The sequence below is a fragment of the Sinocyclocheilus rhinocerous genome, unplaced genomic scaffold (genome assembly GCF_001515625.1).
Source record: "Sinocyclocheilus rhinocerous isolate Xijiao unplaced genomic scaffold, SAMN03320098_v1.1 scaffold286, whole genome shotgun sequence".
Taxonomy (NCBI): Eukaryota; Metazoa; Chordata; class Actinopteri; order Cypriniformes; family Cyprinidae; genus Sinocyclocheilus; species Sinocyclocheilus rhinocerous.
Genome location: NW_015632405.1, coordinates 577063 through 588242, shown reverse-complemented (window position 1 = coordinate 588242; position 11180 = coordinate 577063). Strand labels below are relative to the sequence as shown.

At 35.7% G+C, this 11180-nt stretch overlaps 1 protein-coding gene across 1 annotated transcript; it reads right to left on the bottom strand.

Annotated features, from left to right (window-relative positions):
* Positions 1 to 260: 260 nt before the first annotated feature.
* Positions 261 to 1177, bottom strand: bloc1s5 (biogenesis of lysosomal organelles complex-1, subunit 5, muted). The gene is made up of 3 exons (XM_016555157.1): positions 1095 to 1177; positions 628 to 710; positions 261 to 413 (listed from the first exon to the last, which is right to left on the bottom strand). Exons 1-3 carry the CDS (start codon positions 1114 to 1116, stop codon positions 261 to 263), a joined length of 258 nt encoding a protein of 85 aa, XP_016410643.1. The 5' UTR covers positions 1117 to 1177.
* Between the last annotated feature and the right edge of the window lie 10003 nt (positions 1178 to 11180).

Here is an 11180-nt window from a genome sequence, read left to right as displayed (position 1 = left end):
GAGTAGCAGTGGCTTGAACAAAAGAAAGATTCCTTTTGTGCAGAGTTAAGCCTACTACAACTTGCAGAGGATCCACTGATGAGCAAGTGATGTAATGCTAAATCTATTTTAAAATTTTCAGCAAATTTTCATTTCAGGTGAAAAAGAAAACGATTCCTTTAATGCATTAAAAGATATTTATTTTTAACGATACTAACAAAATAGTGCACATTTAAAAAAAATTCTTATTACACAATATGCATTAAACATTACACAAGACTTTACTGTAAATGATGAGACTTACGTCGTGTGAGAGCGTCGCATAGTTTCTCATGCATACTCTCAGTGCACCGCGGCAGATCATGTTCATTTGTGTCTGATGTCATCTTATTCAGATTTTCAAGCAGACGGCATTCTCTGAAAGCACGCTTCTCCTGAGAAAACACAAACAATTCTAGAGTAAATTTGGTTGAGGTCAGTATGTCACGGCTCAAAGAACATACAAGTAAAAAGGACAATGCCACCATGTTGGATGTACAGTACTATGTCCAGGAATGTATTTATACTAACTACACAACTGTATACCTAATGAACACACTGCATTAATTACTTTAAAATGCAATTATCAAAATAAAGTTATGTAATAACCTCAAACTCCCTGATGAAGAATCTAATTTCTCCCTGCAAGACCGGCCTGTGATCAATCAGTCTGGACTGAATGTCACCAACATCTGTGAAGAAACAAATACTGAGGCATTAAATTCATATCACAATTAATAAACAAAAAAGTATCAAATTTAATAAGTTATCTAATGTACTTTAAACTACTTTCATTATATGCTAGGTTTATGTTAGGTGACAGTTTATCTAACATATATAATTGTCTTTACTATGAAAAATGTGTCTTTAATATTTAAAAAAATGTCATTAGCTAAAATTAGTGGATAATATTTAAACGATCATTAGTTCAAGCAACCTGCAGTTAGAAAAGATCTTGAAATTTCAATTTTGGTGTGCAGTCAGCAGCATTTTTTAAAATTAATTTTAGCTGTATTAACTGCAACGAAATACGTCTAAAATGCGTAAAATGTAAGAAAATTAACATAACAACCAACCTTTTACAATCTTCTCCATCATCACGAGATGCTGGTTAATCTGACAGCCTTACACGATGATATTTATTATTCTGCCAAATGTTGTGGCTGACTCTTAACTTTTATAAAGAATATCTCTTTGGATTTGAGACTTTAGTCTTTGCAACTTTACAGATCTTCTTTATGCACCAAGAGCTTGTAACACTCCAAAGAGAAAGGAAAACTTGAAATCGCATCATATGACCCCTTTAAAGAGAAATGCACAGAAATCTATACAACATTTAACATTCTGCTATTTGTATTATTTCATCTTTTTGTGTTATAGAACAATACCTTTTGGTTTGAAGAGGTAGAAGTCGGCATGATATGTATTAAACACCCGAGACTGAATGTAGAGATTTGCTAATGCCTAACAGTTGCCAACAGACGTTAAGGTTTGGCAGAAGGCACAAGGGTTGAGAAGTTCATTGAATTCAATACATACTCTGAAAGTATGGGAACTCTGACGGAGCCATACACTTTATTACAGCATTTTATTTATTCATTTTAATAGCAAGTGTCAGAATAAAAGGTTATATAATAAAACCAGACCTTCCTCCAATTCCTCACACAAAGTATCTGATTTCTCTCTACAGCGCTGGCCTGTGATCAATCAGGCTGGACTGCTTTCTGCTTTACAAAGCAGGGTGTGGGATAATTCATCAGAACATATTACTTTTTCCAGGTTTTGCTCCTTGCGTTGCATTATGTGTCTCCATACTATTGCCTTAAATACAAGTGATTTTGCAGCGGCAGTCCGACCATAAATTCCAGCCTGGTCAAGCCCAGTACTCTGTAAGTACACTCTAGTTTTGTGAAATTTAGCAGCTGTTCTTTCTGTCCCTGTATATGAGTGCTGAACATACTTCTTGTTAATCATTCAATCTGTGCATAAGAACATCAAATGTCCACTGTGAGTTGTATTCTACGGATCTTTAATTGGATTTCAAGAAAACCTTTTATACAAGCTCCTGCATCAAAAACCAGGCAGTGTTTTATCTACGTACAATAAAAATATCTGACACATATCTGTTTATTTCTATTTCTATATTATTATATGTTTACGCTCTCCTTTATTAAAAAACTAGTTAAAAAAACTGGCACTAGATGGAGACAAAACATTACTTTAGCTATACGAAATCTTCTAAAGCTCAGACGGAGACATGATTTTGAGTACTTTAATTGTGTGATTAAACCACGAGAGAGATATAACTTTAATAACTAATGAACACTCTGTATCATATTATCACACACACACTGTTACAAATAAATTGGAGTATGTTTTACAAGGAAATGCTGTTTCGGTCATATGTTTAATTCAGACTAATACTTGCCATTTCTTTGTAATTATTTGTGAAATTTACTAGCAATTTTTGAGTGAATTTTGTTTTTAAGCCATTTTTTTTTACATGAGCTAACTACAATAGTTAACATGAGCTAACAATGAATAATACTTACACAGCATTTAATAATTTCAGTTAATGGTTAATAAATTCTGTAAAAAATGCATTGCTCATTGTTAGTTTATAGTTGATGCATTAACTAATGCAAAACTAATAAGACCTTACTGTAAAGTGTTACCTATTTAGGCACACTTATGCACGTCTGAAACTTCTAATACAGAAAAGTCTAATACAGCTGAATTTAATAAATGCATCATGATATTACTGATTCAGCCTCTCATAGCATTCCTTCTGCCTTTTACTTAAAATACATATTGACATACTAATAATCCAATTTCTTTTTAGTTAATGCATGAACTTATTTTGTGTAATTTTTATAATATTGTGTTTTATATTAAAAAAAATAACTTTTACATCTTTAGTAGCAAAAAAGAAAAGAGTAGAAGTAAGAACCAGAAAATCATAGGGATATGATATTCTCTTTTTAATGAGCCTATAAATAGTATACTGTTGGTTCAGTATGCTGTGTGTGAGAAGAGGACTGGACTGTTATTGCTGTAATGAGAATGTGTCTCTGAGCATCATCATCTCTGTTGGAGTTAATGCTGAGCTTCATGAAACCAGCGTCAGTGCACAAACGTGATCTCTACATTTACAATTGTAGAGACTGACATTAATTTCTTACTGTTTGGGGTCCCACAGGATCTGTTGTTGTGTGTGTGTATATAACATTTTTCATTGGAGGATGTCAAATGAATAAACGAGATTACAATCGTGTTTATAAAATTCTGATTAGGATTAGGAAAAGTCATAACAATGAAACTTAGTCATCAATGAGTTGAGCTGTTAATTATTCCCAGACAACAAATAGAACATAAGGTTTAATAAAATAATAAGCTTTTACCGGGCAATTTAGGCACACTTATGCACGTCTGAAACTTCTAATACAGAAAAGTCTAATACAGCTGAATTTAATAAATGCATCATGATATTACTGATTCAGCCTCTCATAGCATTCCTTCTGCCTTTTACTTAAAATACATATTGACATACTAATAATCCAATTTCTTTTTAGTTAATGCATGAACTTATTTTGTGTAATTTTTATAATATTGTGTTTTATATTAAAAAAAATAACTTTTACATCTTTAGTAGCAAAAAAGAAAAGAGTAGAAGTAAGAACCAGAAAATCATAGGGATATGATATTCTCTTTTTAATGAGCCTATAAATAGTATACTGTTGGTTCAGTATGCTGTGTGTGAGAAGAGGACTGGACTGTTATTGCTGTAATGAGAATGTGTCTCTGAGCATCATCATCTCTGTTGGAGTTAATGCTGAGCTTCATGAAACCAGCGTCAGTGCACAAACGTGATCTCTACATTTACAATTGTAGAGACTGACATTAATTTCTTACTGTTTGGGGTCCCACAGGATCTGTTGTTGTGTGTGTGTATATAACATTTTTCATTGGAGGATGTCAAATGAATAAACGAGATTACAATCGTGTTTATAAAATTCTGATTAGGATTAGGAAAAGTCATAACAATGAAACTTAGTCATCAATGAGTTGAGCTGTTAATTATTCCCAGACAACAAATAGAACATAAGGTTTAATAAAATAATAAGCTTTTACCGGGCAAAGAAAAGATATACTGAAAAGTTATGGAAGCATAACTTTATTTGTTCCTAATGAAGCCATATTTTTGTTCTTTGTTTAGTGATGCAGAAAGGCATCTCTAGTCGTGCTTTGATTTAAAATTATTCTTTAGTGTTAAAATAACATTTTTGAAATAATACCTTTGATACATAACATTTATATTATCAATTCAATAATAAAATGTTATTAAAAAACATAATATATTATATTTTCTTATTCAGAATGCAACACCACAGATGTCATTTTTATGTAAATAGTCTTTATTTATATAAACAAGTTCAAAAGTTTGTGGTTAGGTAAGATTTGTATAGATGTTTTTAAAAGAAGTCTCCTATGCTCACCAAGGCTGCATTTATTTGATCAAATATACAGCAAAACAGTAAAATTATTATAAACTACTACAATATCAGTTTTCCATTCGAATGTATTTTAAAACGTAATGTACTCCTGTGATGTCAAAGAGGAATTTTCAGCAGCCATTGCTCCTGTCCTCAGTGTCACATGATCCTTCAGGAATCATTCTAATATGCTTATCTTCTGCTGAAGAAACTTTTTTGTTGCAGCTTAATTTTTTGTGGAAAAGGTGATATACTTATTTTTTTCAGGATAATCTTTCTTTGATAAATAGAGTGTTGATTTATATTGGAAATAGAAATCATTTGTAACATTATATATGTCTTTACTGTAATGTATCCTTGCTGAATAAAAGTATCATCTGAAGGGGGAAAAAAAAAGCCCCCCTAATGAAAGGTATATATACAGTGGGGCTAGTTGTCACCGAGCCTATATATCAACAGCAATGCGGTTTTGAGTCAAAAGTTCAATTACACAAATGTTTGTCTTCTCCAGCAGTGGTTTTGTATTCTGGTTTCAAACATATACTGTAGTCCAGATCCTTCCCGTTGCTCAAACTCTAGTGCATGGCACGAGCAATATTGAGGTCATGGGGAATGCAAAGACGGGTAAAATGTATACTTTAAATGCGAAGCTTTCTTGATTAACTCCAAATAGTTCTCCAAATAACAGCCTTAACCTTGTTGTCCATCAACTTTGATTGTAACACACTCACATGAGACATTCCTACTTTTTTCACCCTTAGCTTTGACATTTAAACCACTGTAGATTTGTTCATTAAGTAGTTACTCACTGCAGCGTCTCTCAGTGAGAGATCGTGATAAATAATACGGTCAATTTGAGTATGTCTCATCTCATGTGTGGCTTTACTCAGCTCTCCTTTTCTTAAATCATCTGCTCTTGATCTTTCCGCAAGTCCTTCTTCAGGGTCCCCATATCTGGTTTTTGACTGAGGACCCTTTTTACACACAGCAAAGTCATGATAGTTGTGTGAATGATGAAGTAAATTGCATTTTCTGTGCTGTGTGTATAGCAAACCCTGCAGAACTCAATATCATGCCATCTGACAACATGCCATGAGCATTTGAGAGCACAGCTTTACTGTAGATGTCTGTGCTAATGTTTTGAAAGCTTGAACCTTGGATTAGAGAAATGAGTGTGTAGTGTTATGACAAAATGATGTACGCAATTTGCATTAAATCATGAAAAATGTAAAATCCACTTAGGGGAAAAAAATGTAATGGCTGTGTTAACTTGATTTTAGTTTTCAGTATAAGAAAAAATGTTAAATATATATCAGGTGAATATAATGCTGTCAAACGATTAATTGCGATTAATCGCATCCAAAATAAAAGTTTTTGTTTACATAATAGATGTGCGTGTAATGTGTATATTTATTATTATACACAAACATACAGTATAGAAATGTTGAATGTGTCTGAATAAATTGTGGTTCGGTGTCTGTGCTAATGTTTTGAAAGCTTGAACCTTGGATTAGAGAAATGAGTGTGTAGTGTTATGACAAAATGATGTACGCAATTTGCATTAAATCATGAAAAATGTAAAATCCACTTAGGGGAAAAAAATGTAATGGCTGTGTTAACTTGATTTTAGTTTTCAGTATAAGAAAAAATGTTAAATATATATCAGGTGAATATAATGCTGTCAAACGATTAATTGCGATTAATCGCATCCAAAATAAAAGTTTTTCTTTACATGATAGATGTGCGTGTAATGTGTATATTTATTATTATACACAAACATACAGTATAGAAATGTTGAATGTGTCTGAATAAATTGTGGTTCGACTGTATATTCATAGAATTTATATATAAATACAATGTATTTAATATATAAACAGCATATTTTTCTTAAATATATACATGCATGTGTGTGTATTTATACATTACAAATATACACAATACACAAACATATCTATGTGAACAAAAACTTTTATTTTGGATGTGATTAATTGTTTGACAGCACTAATTATCAACATTTATATATTTAGATTTGTATGTATTCAGACTTGCAAATATATTTTCAAAAATGTCTATATGTTCACAATTTACATTTATATATTCAGATTGTATCCCTGTTTGGCCCTTCATTGTACAATCCTTCAGAATATAGATAATAGTAATACTGGAATGTTTGGTATATGTAAGTGCTACTGAAATGAATATTTGCTCATTTTGAGAAAATGGCCTTTAAATATATTTATTGTAATCTATAGACACAGATAGATAAAGCGTAATCAAATTAACACTTAAATGTGTATTTTGTTTGCTTTCTTTTCATTAGTCTGAAAGAAAACAAGTTATGGAAGCAAAATAGCTCAAAATCTTAAAAGTGACCAGTGCATGAAAAACAGAGGTGCCTGTTTCTTGCTTTAAGTTTTTAGTCTATCCAGGCAATTGACCCTTAGGTTTAATTAAATCAATATTTAATATTATAGAACGTGTAAACATGACAAATATTTTACAATTATATGATTGGCTTTCACAAAAATTTTATTGAATAATGTGCAGGTCTTGTTTGGTGCTGTAGATGAGCTCTTGACTCCTGTCCTGGAGCGGTTAGCGAACACAAAGTGTTTAGTAGGAGGTCTGAGATAAGCTTTACAAAACATACCCACCAGGGTCAACTCAAACACACACATCACACACACACACACACACACACACGTTTCCCCCTCCTTGCCATCTCAGGCCACGGAGCTCGCATTACCCAATGGGTATCATTATTTTACAGCGAATGGCTTTCTCTCTCTCCCTCTCCTCTCATTCTTGTTTACTCGCTCTCACTGTCTTTTATCTTCCTTTTCTCGCCGTAGAGGTGGCTGCAGGGACTCGGCAGGCTGGTGGTGGCACGGAACAGGTGGAGGATCTCTCGTGACCCAAAGCCCTGGTGAGAGCTCTGATCCTGGGGCTGACCAACCTGCCCGACTCTCTTGCTCTGCCTCTCTCTCCGTCAGTCAGACCCAACCCTGGGCAAAAGAGCAGGTCACCAATCCTGGTACCGTTTTACCCCCTGAGAGTCCAGCAGCACAGAGAGGAAAACAGCCATCACGGCCGGTGTTGGAGTTTGTCGGTGCGTTCTCTCGGGGGCTGAACGGAGTCCACCGGACCCCTCCTGTAGTCTGAGAATCAACATATGCACTTATCATCATGTGCTTTTCTGGAAACCCCAGCAACCCTGTCAGGCCTGTCTGGCGATGCTAAACTGTAAAGCTCTTTGGGTGGAATCGTTGTGTCTTTCACAATTAATGTTCACGGCAGATCTGAGGGCCGGAGAATACGGATGGGCGCGCGAGTGTGCGCGGACTCACCGCTGTCACTTCCCCCAGCGGATTTGCGTCGGTGTCCGAATCAAACTGCCGGCAACAGGCGGAGAGATTCCCGAACCTGTGGAAGCGCGCAATCGAAGTGACAGGCCAGCGGTGGAAGTGGGGACATTCTCCGTCTGTGAAAAACAAGTCTGCTGGCAGCGGCTCCCACAGCCAACTCTCTCCTCCCCTCCGCAACCGCGTGTAGGAGTGCAGCGATCTCCTCTGACGCTTGTGGAAGTTTTAGCGGCCTACGGTTTCCCACGCGGGATGCCGGGGGTGCCCAGGGGTGCCAGCGTTGGGAGCGGTGCCGTGCCGGATTAGGACCTCGCTGGCTGAGTTTGATGACAGACCTGGAAAGACAAACCCTGCCAGGCACAAACTGCTCAGCCACATGATGTCAGAAGGACGGAAAAAAAAATCTAGCCATGCAGCGGCAGAGCGCGTAGACAGATGACACCCAGCAGGAAGCTGCAGCCAAATCTTTAAGCATCCACAATCCAGCTGGCTCGCCCTAGGGTACCTGTCTCACAGAGGAGACTCCACAACACCCCGTGAGCTGTCAAATTAACTCACAGATCTGGAAAGATGGAAGCGATGTGTCCCCATATACTCAACAGGGGCCACTATAAAGTGCTTTAATTCGCGGTTGCCTCCTCTGCTTATAAATTAAAAATATATAACATAATGAAATGGTAAAAAAAAAATCCCACATACACATGTTCAGTTGACACAGAAAGGCAAACGTTCATATCAGCATGAGTGAGTTTGTGTACAGACATACAGTACGCACACTGCTGTGGGGCCTGTGGGGCTTTACAATCATTGTCTATAGCTCTGCAGTCACCAGGGAAAGGTGTTTATGGAAAAATACTTTATTATTATTATTTTGTTCAATACACATAGTGACCTAATTTTCATCCCGCATGTCGTGACAACAAAAAACAATGTGAGGTCGTGTGTTATAGTTATTTTACAACAAGTGATCTTAAGCTAGGGTTATATATATATACAGTGGGTACGGAAAGTATTCAGACCTCCTTAAATTTTTCACTCTTTATTATATTGCAGCCATTTGCTAAAATCATTTAAGTTAATTTTTTTTCCTCATTAATGTACACACAGCACCCCATATTGACAGAAAAACACAGAATTGTTGACATTTTTGCAGATTTATTAAAAAGGAAAAACTGAAACTCTAACACTAGCTTGCTCTATATATATATATATATATATATATATATATAATATTGTGCGGTCTGCATGGTGAGAAAGTACAGGGAATTTGGGAGCTGATAGGAATTTAACAGCACTTGAATGTAGCAATATAACAAAGTATATCACTCGAGAGAGAGATAGCCAAATTAAACATTGTATTACAGAAAACTACACAAATAGAAACAAAAATCTAGAAAGTGAGAACACAACTACAGCTCTTGACCTCATGCCCTCATTCAACACAAAGCAAAATCACTTTCTTTTCCCACTTAACAAACCGCAACGATTTTAAACAAAAGTAAATACATACTCTCACATCTTCAGGATATGTTATTAATGGTTTGGCAAAATCCCTTTATGATGCCAATAAAACTTGAACCTCTTGAGGGAAATCTGGAGGGGAATGAATGGCAAAATGTATTCAAACACAAACACACATACACCCAGCAGAAAATGAAGATCCCGGTCAGATAGATTTGTATTGTGTCATTAGGAGTCTTGCAAACTACCAGTAGTAATTATTGCTTCTAACTCTAAAGCAGTAAATTTTTTCAGCCCCAATTTAATTCTAATACAAAAAGCCAACAAACAAACAAATACATAATAAATAACCCATGACACTTCTCTATTAAAATGTTTTAAGGTTGAGACCAATTTTTGTATATTATCAAATATCATTGCACCACATTATATATGATCAGTATGTATGTGATTCTGTACCAAAAACAATGCTTGTTTCTCTATTTTTGGTCTTGTTTGACCATGGAACCCAGCATAGAAAGATCCAGTAACTTGGGAAACTGTACACCTGAGTTTTTGTTCTTTGATGTCAACAAAGGCTTTTTATGGTAACTTTCCCAAACAAATTATGGTTATGTAGATAGCATCTGCAGTTATTTAGCTGTGATCCTTAAGCAGCCAATTAAATTATCCTACTCAATGTGTGTGTGAGGACGAAGACAAATTATTTTCCAATAGTTCTGAACATCTCAGTATTGCTCTGATAGTACATATGGACATTTTACAGTTGTTTAGTGATTTTAGTATAGCCAATTCCTGTTTTGTGCAACTCAACAACATTTTGTCACACATCATTACTGTGTCCTCGGGTTTTTCCCATAGTGATAAAGGACTATAGAAATTTGGCCCTCATATTTGTGCCGAGTGAAACTGAAGGTCATGGGTTTTTCCCCTTGTGTTCCTGATCACTCATGTGAAAATGTATGATATTAATGGGAATATAATGAAATTGTTTAAAGATTTTAAGATTTGCTAGGAGAATTTCTATGGGTGCCAATAATTGTGGCACGTTTCTTTTCTTTCTTTCTTTTTTTGTTAATTACATCATAAATATCATAAATTAAAAAATAATTTTGCTTGAATTTAAAGTTGCATTTTTAGGAATATTTTAAATGAGTGACTGAATGAGGTCACACACCAGCTATGTCATGTAGACCTAAAATTCAAAATTGTGAGTTATCAGACCTCTCTTTGTCCTTTCATACATTTCAGTCCCAAATCATCTGTTTATTTACAGAGAAACACTCCATGAAATTATATTAAAGACAATAACATACCACATTAAGTCAAGGGCCATGTTATCAAGCACCAAAGAGAATGTCACATGTTTATCTGTGAGTGTGTGGCTGTGGCAAAAGAGTCCTGGTAGGTCATTCACAAGATGAGAGGTGAAGAAATAAAAATCACAAAGCAAAATCAATCAGTAAACAGGAATATTGGAGTTATGCACATCTTGGCTGTGTCTCAAAGCTGATATGGGTGACAGTAGCTTCATTGTGCTGGTGTGTCGAGTTAGCGCTGTAAAATACAGCTATAACCTTTCCACCCGCAGCAAACTCATCCCAAATATCTTTGATTATGGAGCAGTTCGGGCCCTCAGGGGCCACAGCGTTTCCAGTTCAAACACTTTAAGCTCAGGAATGAAAGCGTTGAGGAGAGCAGCCCAATAACAACTGTGGCGATGATGAGGGGAGTTAAGGAGAGTGATGAGGAGAACAAGAGATTACGCCGCAGCGCAATAACGGCAGCTTTGTCCCGCGTCCTCACACCCTGCAGACGGGTGCAAATGTCGATTTCACGCCAGCCT

Excerpts from the sequence above, each read along its gene's own strand:
- bloc1s5 (XM_016555157.1), bottom strand. The coding sequence starts at position 1,116 with ATGATGGAGAAGATTGTAAAAG. Across the intron at positions 711-1,094 it reads GATGGAGAAGATTGTAAAAG|ATGTTGGTGACATTCAGTCC; the intron begins GTTGGTTGTTAT and ends GTTTCTTCACAG. Across the intron at positions 414-627 it reads TCTTCATCAGGGAGTTTGAG|GAGAAGCGTGCTTTCAGAGA; the intron begins GTTATTACATAA and ends GTGTTTTCTCAG.